General features: G+C 48.3%; 1 protein-coding gene across 1 annotated transcript in view; it reads left to right on the top strand.

Annotated features, from left to right (window-relative positions):
• The window catches only part of ush1c (Usher syndrome 1C), a gene marked incomplete at both ends in the record, with an annotated part of 36,485 nt that extends 18,670 nt beyond the window's left edge, over positions 1-17,815 (top strand). The window contains 11 exons of the mRNA XM_080737009.1: positions 270-1,187; positions 1,610-1,819; positions 3,011-3,064; positions 4,501-4,632; positions 6,156-6,227; positions 14,285-14,326; positions 14,706-14,759; positions 14,911-15,013; positions 16,800-16,909; positions 17,175-17,230; positions 17,722-17,815. Of these exons, the coding sequence (XP_080593135.1) occupies positions 270-1,187; positions 1,610-1,819; positions 3,011-3,064; positions 4,501-4,632; positions 6,156-6,227; positions 14,285-14,326; positions 14,706-14,759; positions 14,911-15,013; positions 16,800-16,909; positions 17,175-17,230; positions 17,722-17,815 (1,845 nt within the window). The remainder of the gene's footprint in view (positions 1-269; positions 1,188-1,609; positions 1,820-3,010; positions 3,065-4,500; positions 4,633-6,155; positions 6,228-14,284; positions 14,327-14,705; positions 14,760-14,910; positions 15,014-16,799; positions 16,910-17,174; positions 17,231-17,721) is intronic.
• Positions 17,816-18,376: the final 561 nt, after the last annotated feature.

Raw genomic sequence — 18,376 nt, 5'->3', positions numbered from 1 at the left:
CCTAAGATTGTAGCGTGGATCATTATCCTTGCATAACAGTTACAAAAAAAACTAAAACGCATACGAAACCTTTTGACTTGGCATGCCAAATATTTACCAGGCCTACGGTAGTTTTCAAAAGTGACATGGGAAAAGTGCTATTTAATTTAATTTATCCATTTTGTAATTTTTCATGTTTGCATTTGTCGACTCTCACGGTTAAATGGCCACTGAGGGTTTTACAAGCGTACACGTCCTGAGAGAGTCTCACGTTGTCCCTCCCTCAAAAGCTCTCCCACCCAGGGTCCCCCGCCTCCGAGCCCCGGGTGAAGCGCTTCGCCGGGGGCCTCCAACTGCCCACCACCGACCTGGACGACATCAACCTGGACGAGCTGGACCAGAGCCTGAGGACCATGAAGAAGTTGGCGCCCACCCCGGTGGCGCCCGGCCAGCCCCCGCCTCAGCCCCTGCCCTTACCCCCGCCCTCCCCCATGCTGCACGCCAACATCCCCAACTACTCGTCGGCCGCCCCGCGGCCCCCGCCCATGCAGCGGCAGCAGCAGCAACAACAGCCCCCGCGACAGCAACAACGACAGCCACCTCCATCGCGGCAGCAGCAACAACAGCCATCGCGGCAGCAGCAACAACAGCCACCACCATCGCGGCAGCAGCAACAACAGCCACCACCATCGCGGCAGCAGCAACAACAGCCACCACCATCGCGGCAGCAGCAACAACAGCCACCACCATCGCGGCAGCAGCAACAACAGCCATCGCGGCAACAGCAACAACAGCCACCACCATCGCGGCAGCAGCAACAACAGCCATCGCGGCAACAGCAACAACAGCCACCACCATCGCGGCAGCAGCAACAACAGCCGCCGCCGTCGCGGCAGCAGATGCCGTCTCCCCCCAACACCCCGCCTCCCACGCAAACCCCCTTCGCCACTTACCGCGGGCGCCGGCCGTCCTGGTCGACGTCCTCGACGGCGCCGCGGCCGCCTCTCCCACCTCCGCAGCCCCCACCTCCTCCCCCACCCCCACCTCCTCCTCCTCCACCCCCTCCTCCTCCACCTCCACAGCAGCAGCAGCATCAGCAGCTCTTCGAGGAGCTACAGCAGCATCATCAGCACCGCTTCGAGGAGCAGCAGCAGCATCAGCACCACTTCGAGGAGCAGCAACAGCATCAGCATCGCTTCGAGGAGCGGGTACCAGTGGTAGAAAAAGTACTATTCTTTTTTTGCTTAAGTAAGAGTATCAATACTGTAATGTAGAAATGTTCTGTTACGAGTAGAAGTCCGTAATTCAAACTTTACTTGAGTAAAAGCACAAAAGTATTGATATAGCAAAAGTAGAAAGTGCTCATTGCGCAGAATGTCACGTTTCACAAGTTTACAAACGCATAAAATTTGCAAAAGATCTTTTGAAAATAGCAGATCTACAAGCTCACAATGCGTCGCATTGCGATTGTGAGCTTGTAGATCGGCTATTTGTGGTGTGGAGTAGAAGTAAAAAAAAAAATGGAAGTACTACAGCAAAGTAAAAGTACCTCAAAAGTGTACTTAAATACAGTACAGTGCATTAGTAAATGTACTTCGTTACTTTACACCACTGGCGGGTACCTCCACAGCAGCAGCACCAGCACCGCTTCGAGGAGCGGGTACCGGCCCCCACCGGCAGGTACCAACAGCGTCACCAGCAGCAGCAGCAGCCCCTCCAGTACCCCTCCTCCAGCCCCCCGGAGCACAGGAGCGAGTGGGAGTCGGGCGGGTACCTCCCCAGGGGAGGGCTTTACTCGTCCAACGCCAGCGAGATGTCCTCCTACCCTAACAGTCCCAAGGTTCGGCGCTTCGACCTAATAATAGCGGATGAATGATGATGTGTCTGCTGGCTGCCTCAAATGCATCCGTGGTACCCCCTGTCCCTCTGATCTCTAGCACTGCTAGACGGTTACTGATCATCTCCCACAAACGGGTTCCCAAACCTTTCCATGCCCAGATATAGAGAAACCACAGTGCACGCAACACTCGTAGTTTAAAAGAGGCTTGAGGTAAATGAAATCAAAAGAGAGGAAGAAGCCAGGACTCAGCTACAGTATGTCCTTTTATAAATTGATTTCGCCTGGCCTTCAGCTAGTCAGCCTTCATCAGCGTGTGACAAACGATGATGAAAGCTGACCGGCAGAAACACGTTTGTTTGTGTTGGTCCGCTGAGGCTGATAAATGTATAAAGGACTTTGTTGAGTGCTGTCCTTTTCCTCTCACAAGGACCCGTTCAAATGGCCCTGGACTCTGGCTGTAGACCCCCCATGGCTTGGAGAAAAAAAAGGAACAAAAGAAAATATCTAAAAGAACCGATTATACTGTGCAATGTGTGCGTTCGTGCGTGACTGTGTGTCTGACTGCGTGCAATCTGGCTAGCCATCGTCAAAGAAAACGCCCACTCGGGTTGTCCCTCTTCCTTTGAAGAGTAAGCGTAAGCTATCATGACTCTGTCTCGAGAGAATGGACTGCGTGTGCATCTGATATGTTTTCTATTTTGCATGCTGAAAAAATGCTAAATACCACTTTGTTGTGACTGGTATTTGATCATTACATTTTAAATTGCCTTCTACCATAGCTAAATTCACAAGTTAGTGTGTTTGCTGTGGTGCTAGTATTCACCTGTCTGGTTCTCCATGGCTTTCCATGATTTGAAATATCATGGAGGCCTATAGAACTGCATGCTTTGTGGTCTGTGGTGTGATTTGATGAGACAACATAACAGTTATTCCAGACATACAGATATTGTAGAGAGGAGCTCCTTGGGTGACTGACGTTTTGAAGTTGATTGCATGTGTCAGTGTGTGACTCTGTGTAGTGTTTTCATAAACTATATACTGTAGCATTCTGAGGAAAAAATATGTGTGCTGTGCTTTTGAAATCTCCTCGAGTGGATTGAGTTTGTGTTTGTGTTTCATTAGTATTCCTGTTGTGTTCTGTAATGGCCAGAGAGGGCTTAAGGGTTGATTTTATTCCAATTATGTGATCAGGTTATGAGAAATACTTCACACGCCAGTCGCGTATCTGCCACAAGCAGCCACTTGGTAAGTCTCTGTAAAAGTCACAAAAGTCACTTTTCTCATTGTGGAAGTGTGCAGAACAACTCTTTTTTTTAAATGTAATCTCTGCAGTTTTCTGATGAAAGTTATGTTGCTTTTAATTATTTTTGAAACACTTCTTTCCCTCACTCCTAAAGTTAATGCCATGAGGGAAACTGTGTGCTGTGGATATCTTTCTGTGAATGGCAGTAATGTGTGGAGAATACTAATGTGACTTTTTTGGAGCTGTGTGGAACACAAGCTCCCTATACGTGGCCGTGTGTGTGGGTCTCCGTCCGTCCGTCCGTGTCTGTATGTAGCCTAAACTTCGGCACGCTACTAGTCCCGCACCATTTACGCCACCCCCGCAATATATACATCAAAACGTGCGGCTCGGCCGGGAATGGTGTGCTAGTAACTTTCTTTCCGATCCGCCTTACAATGGCGACATAATCGGCAAAAAACGACGCTGAATTGTCCCCATTGACTTATAATGGGACAATGCAAGACATCACATTCAAGTATTTTTCTCTCGCAAAGCATAGGAGCTACAGTTTCAAACCTCGGAGAGGAGATTCATAATGATTTTAAGAATGAATCGAAAAATAATTACATCACTCGGCCTCATGGTGGCGCTATAACGGCCCACTTTGCGTTTTGCCCCGTAACTCTTGAACCGTAGATCGGAAAATTAAAATTCTTTTTTCCCTGGATTCCTTGGGTCAAGACGCATCTCCCCATATAGGCCACGCCCATTTGCGCCAGGATATATTTTCCGCCATCTTGCATTTTCTCCAAAACACACTTTTTGCTCCTTTTCCTACATATTTTCTTCAAATGTCACAAAAATCGGTACACATGATCCTGGGTGACCAGAGAGGTGCTGTTGAGTCTAGCCTGCCCTGAGCATCAACTGCAATACACACACACACACACACACACACACACACACACACACACACACACACACAGCTCCACTTCGAACAGAGGTTCGATTTTTTCTTTATTTATTTATTGCTTGTTTGGATGACCTCTGTAGCTTTGAATGCAACCCGATCTTAACTTACGTTTTCAGTGCAGCAAATATAAATTATTTTCTTATTATTATTTTGTCGATACTTTTTCAGTTCGTCAAGTTAAAGCAAGTTTTTTCAAAATCTTTTCGTTTTTTGTAGATCAACACATTTATTTTTACAACTGACTAAGTTGATTAGACTGATTAACCACTTAATTAACCTCTATTTTATACTTGAAAATAGCTGGAATACAAGATCACAGCTCATGGATCTGCTATTTTTTAAAAACGCTTTGAAAAACGATTATTTTATTCAAATCAATAGCTTTTTTTTTTATAATCGATGAAATCTCTCAGTTCGATTATCTGTTGTACCAGCCTTACACGTTCTTACATTTAATGAGATGGTGACTCTTTTCCCCAATAGCAAATCGCTCCCAGTCCCCCCAACCAGAGGCGAAAAACAGCCCCTGCTATGTCCAAACCTGTCATGCTGCCCCAATCCAACGTCCAACCACGTCCCGACCCACCCCGACAGCCGCTGCGCTCTGAAGGCCTGGTGAGAAGCACACTGTGTGTTCCCTTAGACCACTGGTTCTTAACCTGTGGGTAGGGACCTCCAGGCCAGGGGGGTCCCCAAATTATTTTCCCCAGATATTTATTTTAATGTGCAACGTTGTTTTCTCACTCAACAGTAAACAAACCAACATAACGTTGTTGTGAGTGTATAGAGGGTATCTAGTACACAAGTGACAAATTAAGGACTATTTAATACCTCTAAAATGACGAATTAAACATTGGCCAAATTGTCAAATATTAGAGGCAGAAATTGTGAATAGCAGAACTACAAGCTCACAATGCCTCTTAATGTGAGGCGTTGTGAGCTTGTAGATCTGCTATTTTCACAATAGAACCGTGTTATACAAAATGTAATGCCTCAACTCTTAGTGATCGTCGGGGTGGGGGGGTCCCCAGTTCAAATTAGGGCATTAACGACTTGTGACGAAGTCGACTCGACGAAGTCGACTCGACTTTTTAATACGTCTAAAATGGCAAATTAAACATTGTCCAAATTGTCAAATATATAGAGGCAGAAATTGCGAAAATAGCCGATCTACATGCTCACAACGCCTCGCATCGCGAGAGCATGTAGATCTGCTATTTTCACAATAGAAAGTATATATATAATATATATATATATTTATTTTTTTCAACTTTGACTTTTGACTTTCTCTGGTGGGAGTCGGCTTGTGTAATGAAGTCGACTGAGTCGACTTGTCGACCTTTTCATTAATGCCCTAGTTCAAATATGATTATTTTAGTGGTCGCGGCCTGAAAAGGTTGAGAACCTCTGCCTTAGACCCACCTCCTGTCTCACCTTGTTTCAGGAGTACAGTGTCAATAATGCCAAAACCTGGTTTCCAGACACTTTTTTTGGTCCTCACTAACAGCATGTCTCTGAGACACAGCATGTCTCTGTCTGGCTGAATAATGCATCCCTGACACTTTAATAAGTCCCAGGGATCCAGGGAAACAGATTATGACGGACTGTGTGGTCGCCTCCTGTCCTGCTGCTTCCCCAGACAGGCAATCTGTGGTTATTATATCTCATGAGAAGTTAATTTCTGCTCCCGGACCAAAACAATGGAGAGTATACCAAAGGTATCGATTTGGAGAGGCAATAGTTTGCTCATACCGCAAGTAAATGGAAATATATATATTTGGAAATTGTATAGAATTAATCTTTAGAATCAGGGTGACAGCTGTGACCTGTCAAAAGTAAACTATTTTGTGACTGTCCATTTGTCCATCTATACTAGGTATCATTGTATGTCACTCTGTCTGCAGATTTGCCGCCACCACACGGCTCAACTATGCACACCTGTATGTTGCGCTGTTATTGATATGCAATTATGACCCTCAAGTGCACAGAGAACCTGCATTATGGAGTAGTATGGAATATATCAATGAGAAAGTTGCACAATTGTATACGTTTTGAGAGTTAGGTGTTTTGTGTTAGCGGTCAGAGGGTCGTTCTGCATGGCCTCATGCTCACTGCTCTGTCCTCTACTTGTGTTGTAGCCTCCAGAGATGCTGAAACGGATGGTGCCTTACAACGCGGAATTTAAATCAAGAGAAAAGGCACAAGCACAAGTAATCCATACTGTACCTGCCATCTGTCTTTCATTCTGTCTGAGTGGTTTCATGTCTTTCCTTTATCACTGTTCACTGGTCTTTCTGGATTATATTTTTTTTGTTGGGGTGTCCATTCCGGTCAGTGAACTGGTTCCTTTTAAGCCTAGCACAGACCAAATATAAGTGACAAGATGAAAACTGTTTTAAGCCTGATTTTAACTTGGTCGCATGCGTCAAAACTTTGTGAGTACGATGGAGCATGAAATAAGCAACATTTAAGAATATCCCCTTAGGTACAACACAGTTGCTGCTGCATGACTGCCCCTGCATTGATTTCAAACACAATGTTGTGAGCAATCTCATTGAGGGCTCAGCTTAGATGCCAGTGTTCTGTTATTATTTGCCTGTCAAAATGCCTTTGTGTTCAAATTGCTGCAGTGTATATTTGAATGACAGTGTCATTACCACATTCAGTCAAGATCTAATCAATGTTCATTACCTAGGCTAGGACAGAAAACTGCTTATTTGAAAAGGAAATTGAAATGCAAGGTTTACTGTCAATATTCCAGGATGACCTCCCACTTGGGTAATGACGCCCCCTGGCGATCATTCAGAGAAACTACTTCAGCTCCCGTACTAACGTAGGTAGGAAGGGCCTGTCACTCAAACCGGAGTGACCCGCCTCCAGGCTATATAAGCCCCCGGAGGCGGAAGTAACATCCTCTTTTCACTCTCTGCGATATCACATTCAGATAAGTTGAAACTCAGCCTTGTATTATTATTCTTCGCGCATTAGCCTAAAGCGGTGGCATTGGAGTCGCCCACTGGCGAGTGTTGAATTAACCCGTACTTAAGAATACTTATTCTTGTTCCGTCCTAAATCGACGGTTATTTCCTTTTATAACAAAGGATTATTACTGCTTGTTCAGGCCTCCGCCGAAGCAAGCGTGGCATAGCATTAGCCGTTAGCTTGTTAGCTCGTCTGCTATTGTTAACGTTAGCTACACTGCTTACCGCTTGTTCAGGCCCTGCCCGAATCAAGCGTGGCCTAGCCTTAGCCGTTAGCTTGTTAGCTCGTCTGCTTCTGGTTAACTCTATCTACAGTGCTTCGCCATGGATCCTCTGGCCTTCCTGCCGAGGCAATGTCCAGGCTGTCCAGGACTCATCGACGGACAGGATCTTCACCATCTCTGTGTCGGCTGCATGGGCGTTGCACACGCCTTCTCTGCACTGAGTCCTCAGGGGAGAGCAGGACCTTTCTGTGACTGCTGCGTGGCCTACGACCGCGATGTACTGATACACCGGTTCTACCTAGCCAGGGCAGGCCTCGGGGCCTGCGCTCCACCAGGTGGGTCCACTGCTCTCAACCCCACAGCCCAGTCTTTCCTTCCCCAGGCGGACCGCACCGTTGGTCAAGGTGCGGCGCTGCCTTCCGGAGATCCGCTTGGCAACCAGCGCGCCATTCCAAGTCAAGATGGCGCCGTGCTACATGAGACACCGCCTGCCGCGCAACCGACCGCAGCTAGCTCCACTGTCACTGGAGCTGGCGGGTCTGGTGAAGTCGCCGCTAAGAAGGCGACCAAGAAGGCTAACACCCAGACGAAATCTCCGGTAGCCTTTTCCCCTTCGGGCGCGGTGCCCAAAAAGAAACGCTTGGATGTGACCGTCGGGGACGTCCCCCTCGACGTGAGCATCACCAAAACAGTCCAGACCTTCAGGCGAGAGTCGGACCTGAGCTCCTGTCAGAGCGAGGGTTCTGGTTCTGAATACTCTGGATACACGGCCGAGGAGGAGGAGGACTCCGTCGATGACGAGGGTTCTCGACTCACGGTCACTGTGAAAGGTAATGCCCCTGCGGCTCCAGCACGTCAACTGGACGCCGCAGGGAGCTCCCAGGCCTCCTCAGGCACCACTGCCCCTCCACCCGCCAGTCAAGCGAGTGAAGCGGGAGCAGAGGACGTCGATTCTGCAGCAGAAATGCTGGATCATCTCACAGTCTACATGAGAGCTCTGGCCAGAGTTGGAGAGGAGTTGCCACCTCCTCTCCCCTCTGAAGAGGCCGAGGATGATGATGAAATGCCCGGGCAGGAGCCTTCGGTTCCCGCCCCGTATGTCCTCTCCAGGCTGCCGCTGGTGAAAGGTTTCACCAAGGCCCTCCATTCCTCATGGAAGACACATAAAGACCCCAGGAAGCTGCCTTTTTCTGTGTTGGATTTGGTGGGCGGTGCGGAGGCAGGCATGTCCACCTGCCCTAACCTGGACCACCTGTTGGCACAATCTTTTCTGAGTTCCGTCAGACCCCAGTACAAAGATGTAGGCACGGCTAAAAACGGGCCGTTTGTTGGCCCCGTCGGCACCAACCCGCCGGGGTTCACTGTCCTGGAGGACAAGCTACAGTCGGACAGGGCTCGTAACGCCTACCGGTCCGCTGCTCTGGCCGCTAAGGACCTAAATCTGATCCAGCTCTTGCTCGCTTCCACCAAGGACCTGGTCAAAGGTCTGCCCACGGGGGAGCACACAGCTGAACTGAACACTCTATTTGACATCATGCTGAAGGTCAATTGGCATGCGGTTAAGTGGATGGGCAGGTCCATGGACTACAACCTCCAGTCTGAGAGAGCCCGCTGGCTCGACTATGTCGACCTCGAGCCTAAGAGGGACGTGGGCGAGAAGCCTCTAGGTCCTCGCGGGGAGATGTACAAGTCTCTCATAAACATGGAGAACAGTCCCACCACCCTCATGGGTGGGGGCTTGGAGCTGCTGCAGGGTAGAGTTACCTTCTTCAAGGCGGCTAAGGACATCGTCGAGTCCACCACAGTGCCACAGGATGAACCGCAGCAAGCTAGGAGGACGTCCCGCTCCTCCCGCGCCAAGGAAAGGGGCCGCTCTGCTTCTTTTAAGAAGCACTCGTCTTCCTCCAGGGGAGCCTCTGCAGCCAGGGCGCCTGACAGGCCCCGCAGCAAGGCTGTGGTTCCCGAGCGCGCTCAGCCGCGCCGCCCGTCCAAGGATGGCAGGCAGCAGTCTTCATACCGCGGTGGCCGCGGTAGGGGACAGCGCAAATGACACTCTGAAGAGGGGAATTGTGCTGGGGCGGGGGTCCGAGGTGTCTCTCGGTCCCCCTCCCCCCAAACGAGGGCGTTTTTCGGTACCCCGTGTCGGGGAAATGAAAATGTTAATTTTGATGCCTCCTGTGTCGACAATAAACATGTTGAAAGAACAAAGTCTGTCTCTGTCCAACTCTCTCGCACTAGCACAGACGACCCCATCGTGCATGCCTCCTGTAGTAATGATGAAGTCCTGTCAGGACTCGATAATCAATCACAGGTTTTATCAGAAACCAGTAATGTTAATGTCAAACAATTATGTGGTTCCTCAAGCGCGCGAGTGGGATATCCCTCGCGTCGACAATATGAATCCTTTATGCATGCCTCCTGTAAGAATGATGGAGTCCCGTCAGGACTCTTTAATCAGTCAGAGGTTTTATCAGCAACCAGTAATGTTAACGTCAAACAATTATATGGTTCCTCATGCGCGCGAGTGGATTTTCCCTCGCGTGAGCGATGCTATGAATTTAACCTTGAGTCAGAAATTCTGTCGGCCTACTATGAGCACGGGTCAAGGGACAAGCATAAAGGCCTTAGAGCAGGTATTAAACGTAAAAGTTCCTCTCCTGTCAGGGGAGAATGCTTTAGTTGTGGGCGAGTCTGTTTATCAGTCGAATCGCTTTGCTCTTCCTGTCGCTCTATCGAGCCAAAACCGAACGCTTCCGGTTTCACCGGATACGGATTCGCTAGCTCCCCGCTTCCGGTCCGGCCGCAAAAAAGCTCCGCTAGTCAAGCGGTACAATCGGAAGGTGTTCCCACCTTGCGGCCTATTGAACCCCTACGCTCCGCATCCGGGTGTCCCGGATACGGATACGCAGGTTCCCCACTTCCGGTCCCGCCGCAAAATAGCTCCGCTAGTCAAGCGGTACAACCAGAAGGTGTTTCCGCCATGCGGCCTATTGAATCCTTGCGCTCCGCATCCGGTCGTTCCGGATACGGATACGCAGGTTCCCCACTTCCGGTCCGGCCGCCAAAAAGCTCCGCCGTCACGGAAGCACAGTGGTGGGGTTTCTCTCGCTCAAAACACGCTAGCACGCTGTGCGCGCCAGTGGAAGTTATGCAACCCGAGCCATTGGGTATTTCGAACGATAACCAGGGGTTACAGGTTACAGTTCGCAGATATACCCCCGCTTTCGAGCAGGGTTATTCATACCAGAGCACGTGGTTTAAAAGCAAGTCTTTTGAGAGAAGAGATCAGCTCATTGCTAAGCAAGGGTGCTATAGTGGAGCTGGACAGGACCCAATCCCGCATGGGATTTTGGAGCCGTTATTTCCTGGTGCCCAAAAAGGGGGGGGGGCTACGTCCCATCCTGGACCTAAAGGCACTAAACGTGTACCTGAAGAAATACGTTTTCAGGATGCTAACAGTACCCACCATGTTACGGTCGGTCAGGCAAGGGGATTTCCACTGTTCAGTGGATCTGAAGGATGCTTATCAGCACGTCCAGATTTATCCCCCACACAGGAAATTCCTTCGGTTCGCCTTCGAGGGTCGCCTGTACGAGTATACAGTACTCCCTTTCGGTCTTTCACTGAGCCCGAGGGTTTTCGTGAAAGTGACCGAAGCAGCCATCGCCCCGCTGAGACAGCAGGGCGTCAGGTTGGCGACGTACATCGACGATTGGATGATTTCAGCGAGCTCCGCCCACGAAGTGGCGCGTCACACACAAGTGGTTTTGGCTCACCTGAAGGCCTTAGGTTTCATAGTCAACCACGGCAAGAGCATGCTGACTCCAGCAAGTCGTCTTACATTCATTGGGGTCCTTCTGGACTCATCCGACATGTCGGCCCGTCTCTCAGAGGAGAGGGTGGACAGGTTTCGGGAATGTCTCGACTCCTTTCAAGTGGGCCAGGAGGTCACTTACAGGAGTTGCATGGTACTGACGGGAATGATGGCTTCCGCAGTACATCTGTTGCGTTTGGGCAGGTTTCATATGAGACCTTTTCAAAGATGGATGTTATCCCTCGGGATCCCGCCCTCCTTGAAGTACAAGAAGGTTACGGTTTCCCCTTCCTGCGCGATCGCCCTGTCTCCGTGGCTGGTGGAGGGGTTCCTCACCAGCGGAGTCTCGATTGGCGAGGTGGTTTCCCACAAGTCGATCACGACAGACGCCAGTCTCAGTGGATGGGGAGCCACTTTCGAGGGGCGCACAGCGCAGGGGCTTTGGCCTCTGGAGATGAGGGGTCGTCACATCAACTATTTGGAGTTGATGGCTATACTCCTGGCGCTCAAGCATTTCGAGCCTTGGATTTTGCATTGTCACGTCCTGGTCAGGACAGACAATACGACGGCCATGTTTTATGTCAACAAACAGGGGGGCCTGTCGTCGTTGCCACTGGACCGTCTGGCTCGAGAATTGACGGTTTGGTGCTTGTCGCGCCTCAAGTCGATCAGGGCCTCACACGTCCCAGGTCTCCTCAACAGCGGAGCAGATCTCCTGTCCAGGGGAGGTCCTCGCTACGAGGATTGGTCTCTCCACCCCAGGGTGGTGAGCCAGATTTTTCGCAAGTTTGGTCAGCCAGTGGCGGACCTGTTTGCGTCAGCGGAGAATACGAAGTGTCCGTTGTTCTTCGCGGTGAAGGGCAGTCCCCCCTTGGGGTTGGACGCCTTAGCGCACACGTGGCCGAGAGGTCTACTGTACGCGTTTCCCCCCTTCGACTTAATCCGACCCACTCTGGAGAGAGTCAGGAGGTTCGGTCTGGAGATGCTCCTGGTGGCTCCCTACAAGGGCACGTGGAGATCGGCGATCGCCCCTCTCCTTTGCGAACCGGGTTGGCAGCTGCCTCAGTGCAGGGACCTGTTGAGTCAGGCCAGGGGGGAGATCTTCCACCAAGACCTGCAGGTCCTAGACCTGTGGGTTTGGCACGTGAAAGGTTAAACCTGCTGGCAGCCGGTTTTTCTTCTGAAGTGGTTGATACCATTCAGAGTGCTAAGGCGCCCTCTACGAGGGCGTCTTATGATGGAAGGTGGAATGCCTTTGAGGACTGGTGTGAGTCGCGTGTTCCACCTGTGGTGGCTCATGTGGCGTCAGCCCAGGAAATTCTGGAATTTATGCAGAACCGCTTGGGAAGTGGTCTAGCATTTTCTACCCTTAGGGGGTATTTGGCGGCTATTAATGCCTGTCACCTGGGGGTGGCGGGCAAGGCACCTTCTAAAGTCCCGGAGGTCATCAAGTTCATGCAAGGAGTTGAACGTTTGAGGCCGGTGACTAGGTCTTTGTTCCCAGTTTGGGATCTGCAGGTGGTTCTAGGGGGCCTATGTCGGGCTCCCTTTGAGCCGCTTGTAGGGATGCCTTTGAAACTTTTGAGTTTCAAGACGGCTCTTTTGCTGGCTTTGGCCACGGCTAAAAGAGTTGGTGACCTGCAAGCTCTCTCGGTGTCTGCGGAGTGCATGCAGTTTATGAACAATGATCTCAAGGTGTTGCTCAAGCCTCATCTTAAGTTTGTTCCTAAGAACATGGTGGTTCCTAAGGAGCCTGTTGTTCTTCTGGCTTTTCATCCTCCTCCGTTTGTCTCGGTGGAGGATGAACGGCTGAATTGCCTTTGTCCTGTCAGGGCATTGAAGGCCTACTGTGACAGGACTGCTGGTTCTAGAGCTTCTTCTCAGCTCTTTGTAGAAATGGGCAATGTTCTTGTCAGAAAGCCGGTGTCTAGACCCACTCTTTCGAGGTGGATTGTGGATGCTATTAGGCTGGCTTACTCTAGTGCGGGTGTGGAAGTGCCGGCGGCACTTAAAGCCCATAGCACTAGAGGTGTGGCTACTTCGTGGGCACTGGCAAAGGGAGTCTCCGTTCAGGAGATTTGTGTTTCGGCGAATTGGTCTTCGCCTTCTACCTTTGCAGCCTACTATCACCTGGATATCGAATCCTCTTCGCTAGCGCATTCGGTTCTGGGTGCAGTTGCCTCCTCTACGTCATAGAGGAGTCGGATCTTCCCCTCCCACAGGTGGGCATGTAGCCACCTGGGGTATTTTGGGGGGACCCTGTGTTTTCCTTATATAGTGTGTCTTACTTATAAGGCGGACTTGTCCTTTTCATTTAGTTGAATGAGGCGGACTTCGGTCTGTCAGGGTCTCTCTTTATTTTCTCATGCCTTCACACCCAGGTCCGGTGGGCCTGGGACCTTCTGGGTGATAGGTCACGCCCGTTTGGGCTGTGCTCACCCGTATGAGGGGTGTGTGGGGGTATGAGAGTAGGTTGTGGCTTAGAGGGGAGTTTAAGAATCCCAAGTGGGAGGTCATCCTGGAATATTGACAGTAAACGGTAGGTTCCGTACGGAACCATTGTTTACTTAGATATGGAAGGATGACCTCCCACGTAATGCCCCTCTGTTTCACTGAATGTGGCAGAGAGTGGTATTAAGAGGATGTTACTTCCGCCTCCGGGGGCTTATATAGCCTGGAGGCGGGTCACTCCGGTTTGAGTGACAGGCCCTTCCTACCTACGTTAGTACGGGAGCTGAAGTAGTTTCTCTGAATGATCGCCAGGGGGCGTCATTACCCAAGTGGGAGGTCATCCTTCCATATCTAAGTAAACAATGGTTCCGTACGGAACCTACCGTTCTGTGTCGTTGGGAAATGAATTGTGTTTGTCAGAGATTGTCTTGATGTGACCCTTAGACTTTGTTTTGTTGATTGATGTGCAGTGGTTCGTTCGTAAAAGAAAATAAAGATGTTTGCCCGTGTGTCCTTTAAAAAAATGCAACAACGACAACTTAAAGGTCACCTAACTTTGTCATTTTAATTTGGCGGTATTACGTCCCACCATAGAACTGGTTGTCAAAGGAAATTTTGCTATCCAACATTCACAACACACATGTCAAACTCGCTCTGGAAAGGTCGGCCATTTGACTGCAATCACAGCACCAAGGATCTCTATTCTGTTTCTTTGTGTGCCGTTTTGTTTGAATTTTTTGATTCCCCCACTGGACTCTTGAACTCTTTTAATGTCACTCTTCTTGATTTTCTTGCAGGTATTTACGAAATATGAAGAAGACTTTGATGCTTACTCAATGGTATTGTATGGATGATGCTTGATGAAATCAGGCCCTGTGTGGAAAATGCACAAAAACATCTGTGTGGGACACCAGATCTTTATACTACTATACTGTATAAAGATCTGTTAACCATGACACTGATTAAATACAGTCACAGTACAGTACAGTAGCTGAACTTAGATTTTCTGTCAAACCATAAATCACAATTATTATGCACTAGGTCTTGAATACTACTACCCACATTGATATCATATTACAAGACTGTTCTATTGCCGTAGGCCATAAAACAATTCAGTGCATTCCTCATATTGACATTATTTGTATTCATTCAGTGCCGTGTCTTACTTTGTGCCTTTCTCCTGCTTTCTGCTTTGCTATTTGACACATCCATAAATAGTTCAACGTGGAGCAGATCGCTGGGAGAGATGTGAGGCTACTGAAAATCAAAAAGGTAATGATAACCGCATCATCATTTTTTTTCCTGTGGAGTAAAGATATGTTGTAGGTAATTGAATTGTGAATCAGAGGTTTCTAAGTACAGTACATGACATGGTTTGAAATACGGTTGAAATCCCACGTCTTATTATCTCCTCCTTTTTAAGGCTGGAGGAAGTCTAGATCTGGCTCTGGAAGGAGGGGTGGATTCTCCACTGGGGAAGCTGGTGGTATCGGCTGTGTACGAGGGAGGCGCTGCAGACTTGCATGGTTAGTTTATTAGTTATTATCGTGTAATGTTACTACCATACAACGATCGGTATGGTGAAGAGCAACGTTCTTGCGGTATGTGTTTAATAAGTACTGATTTTATTTGAACAGATGCAGTCTTGAAAGCATATGGGTAAAGAGAAGTCTGCACGAGAAGGGCCCATCAGTGCTCAACAGGGACAACTTGCATCAGAGAGAATAATTACTGGGAACTCTTGACTCTGAGGCATAGGCGGCAAGTCTGTGGGGGCTGTGGGGTTGCGGCACCCCGCAGAGCGCTCCTTTAGCCTATTTGCGCGTATGCAAATAGGCATAAACGGGCGGGCGGTATAGCGCTCGATATGGCTTCAGCCCCCCGCGGCGTGGACAAAACTTGGCGCCTCTGCTCTGAGGAAGATGAAAGTGGAAACGTCAGTCACCCCTCCCTGCAAAATAAAGAATGTGCAGTTCAGTCGAGTGCTTATTACTCGCATTTGGGTAGTATCTCCCTAAGTGCCCAGGTATTATTCTCTCTGATGCAGTCTTGAAACTATTAGTCTTTCTTTATTCCTACTTTATTGCGACCGAAGGAAACATTACGTTTTGATTCACGAGTTAGATGAGTACAAGAAATATATCCAGCAGATGAAGTTAAATGTAATATGCCTCATTGATTGAAGTGCTAGTAATACATGTTTGAAGCAGAATATAACCCCAATATCATACATATTTAAAGCATGCATTTAATATTCATTAGATTTAATATTCATTACATTATTTTTTACAGGGTCTGAGGCCACTAAAGGTTTTGTGCACTGAAATCTAACAAGAATGTTAATTGTGTGCACGTGCCACTCGTGTCTGCAAATACTTTGAGTGTGCACATCCCCGGATGGGTATAGTCTATATAATGTATTCCTCGGTATTGCTTGTGCTTATCTGGTCATCAATCAATCATAAATAACATGTGTGTACGTGTATGCGTGAGTGTGTGCCTTTTTCTTGTTGTGGAAATGGAACATGGAGATCTTCTTGTTTATTACAGTATGTGCATCGGGTTATGTGAAAAAAGACCTAGTTGTTGTCAGTCAAAGTGTCCTAGAAGAGAACAATCCCAAGCCCCATCTGTTTTCCCGAGATTGCATCCAATAGTCATTACATTATGATTTGTGGTGACGGAAAAGGGTTTGACAGCAGATGGCAAATTGATAATAGTAATATTTGTGTCCTGTCTGCTGACACTTTTCCCTGAGCATTCTTATATTTCTGCTCTTGATGTGGAGAGTATGTATGTTCATACACTACCTCTCCCTCTACAGCAGTGTTTCTCAACCACTGTGCCTGGGGACCTTTGGTGTGCCCCTGAGAAGGGTCAAGTGTGCCCCTTGAAACTGCTTGAAAGCCAGTATTGTATTTATCATTTTAAAAATGATTTAAACTAGTGAAAACAGCCGATCTGCTGTTTTCACTACTGTTGTGTGACAGCCTTGTATGATGAAGCAGGGCTTTACTTTGCAAAGAAATGTACAAATTTGAAACTTGGAGATACAAGGTTTCTTCCCTGACGATATTTACACCCCCGTATTATGTTGGTGTGCCCATGGATTCTTGGGACATGACAAGTGTGCCCATGCAAAGGTTGAGAAACACTGCTCTACAGCTGCAGCCGCATCCGTGCTGTCGTACAACACAGACACAACTATAGCGTTTTGACTGTCTGTTAAGACTGCAGTATTGCGTCTGTGAGTGTACCGAAACATTCCTGTGCATTTAGAGGTGATTCTCATTCTATTGTGTCCGTTTCTAGGTGGTGTTGTGCCAGGAGACGAGGTCATGGCGGTCAACGGGAAGATCCTCACTGATGCGTCATTGACTGAAGGACAGAATTCTCTGGCTAGAGCCTGGAATAGTGGAGGGGTACAGTACATCAATTCAACCACCTGTTCTTTAAAGATGCAGCGTCACTTTACACACACAATCAGCATCAGCATGTAGTAGCAAAGTGAATAGTGATTCTGCTCCTGTCAACATTCTGTCAGCATGTCGAATGCTTTGAACGGAGGCCTGTGTCTTTGTCTTTTTGCATATCATATTATTGATATAGCCTTAACAAGGCCTGTGAGCATTGACTCTGCATAAAACCGTTGTTAGAGAGACAATCCTTTCTTCGTTGTATCTTCAGGACTGGATTGACCTCGTGGTAGCGATGTCCCCTCCAAAAGACTACGAAGATGAAGTGTACGTAACCCTTGCAATTACATTTTTGAGCAGTGGTAAACCGCTCCATAGAGTGGCTGTGCGTGTGTCTGTAGCCTTTTTCCTCAGCGTTTTGCCATAGCAAAATGTGTGTACGTAGCATCATGTTTGTCTAGTGATGTCATATTATGTTGTATGTCTGTAGCCTTTTTCCCCAGCGTTTTGCCATAGCAAAACATGTGTGTGTAGCATAGCCTGTACATCCTAGACTCAAATCCTAGTCTGAAGACGTTATGCAAGCACGACCACCACTCACTTCACATTGGGTGTGATTATTTAATTGTGTGTAATCAGTTGCTGACTTCCGTTTATCAAATTTACTATTTACGTGTTGATGTTTTTTCCTTTCTTCTAATTAAGTAATGTAGTTGGTGCATGCACTCATTTTAAGTGTCTTATCGTGCCTTTGTGCTATTCGTATTGAGATTTTGTTGCGTGTTTCTGTGTGTCTGTGTGTGTGCGCGTGTGTCCAGCCCTAAATCAGCATCAGTCAGTCCCACTGCCAATAGAACGGTGTTCGAGGGCAGTGCGTCAGTATACAGACATGGCTACGTACTCCAACTGTAGCCTCCTCCTACCTCACCCTCACTGGGGTAATACATGGACCTGTCAGCTGCTTCAGTTAGCTTCCTCTCTATTTGCACGTGGGGGCGGGGGCGGGGGGGGGGGGGGTCGGAATGTTTGGTGTGCTATTGTTTTGGCCCCGTTCTTTTTGATTTCTTTTAACCTGATCACATGTGACAGTCTCCCTGTCAATCAGAAATAACAAGCAAGTCTTGTAGGGATGGGAGTCCATGCTGGGACCTCAAATCAGTGGAAATGTTAACAATACGTTCAACTTTTAACTGACAGTACATTCAAAGAAGAAATATAAACGCACATCCTCTGTTTCTTTTTGGCTGAGCCAAACTGTAAGAACAGAAACAAAGCTGGGGCTTGCAACTAACTTTTGAATGCTCCGAAAAATATGTATTTGCGACAAACGGCACAGTATATGACGTAAAGACTGAAGGGTCGAAATGTTGCAGGCCCCCACTTTGTTCTACAGTAACTGACAATATATACCATGTCACATGGACAGCAACATTACAAAGTAATAAAAAGGAAGCATAGTATGTCAGATATAGT

This window comes from Nannobrachium achirus (genome assembly GCF_963921795.1).
Source record: "Nannobrachium achirus genome assembly, chromosome: 11".
Classification (NCBI taxonomy): Eukaryota; Metazoa; Chordata; class Actinopteri; order Myctophiformes; family Myctophidae; genus Nannobrachium; species Nannobrachium achirus.
This window is presented reverse-complemented; position numbering and strand designations above follow the sequence as displayed.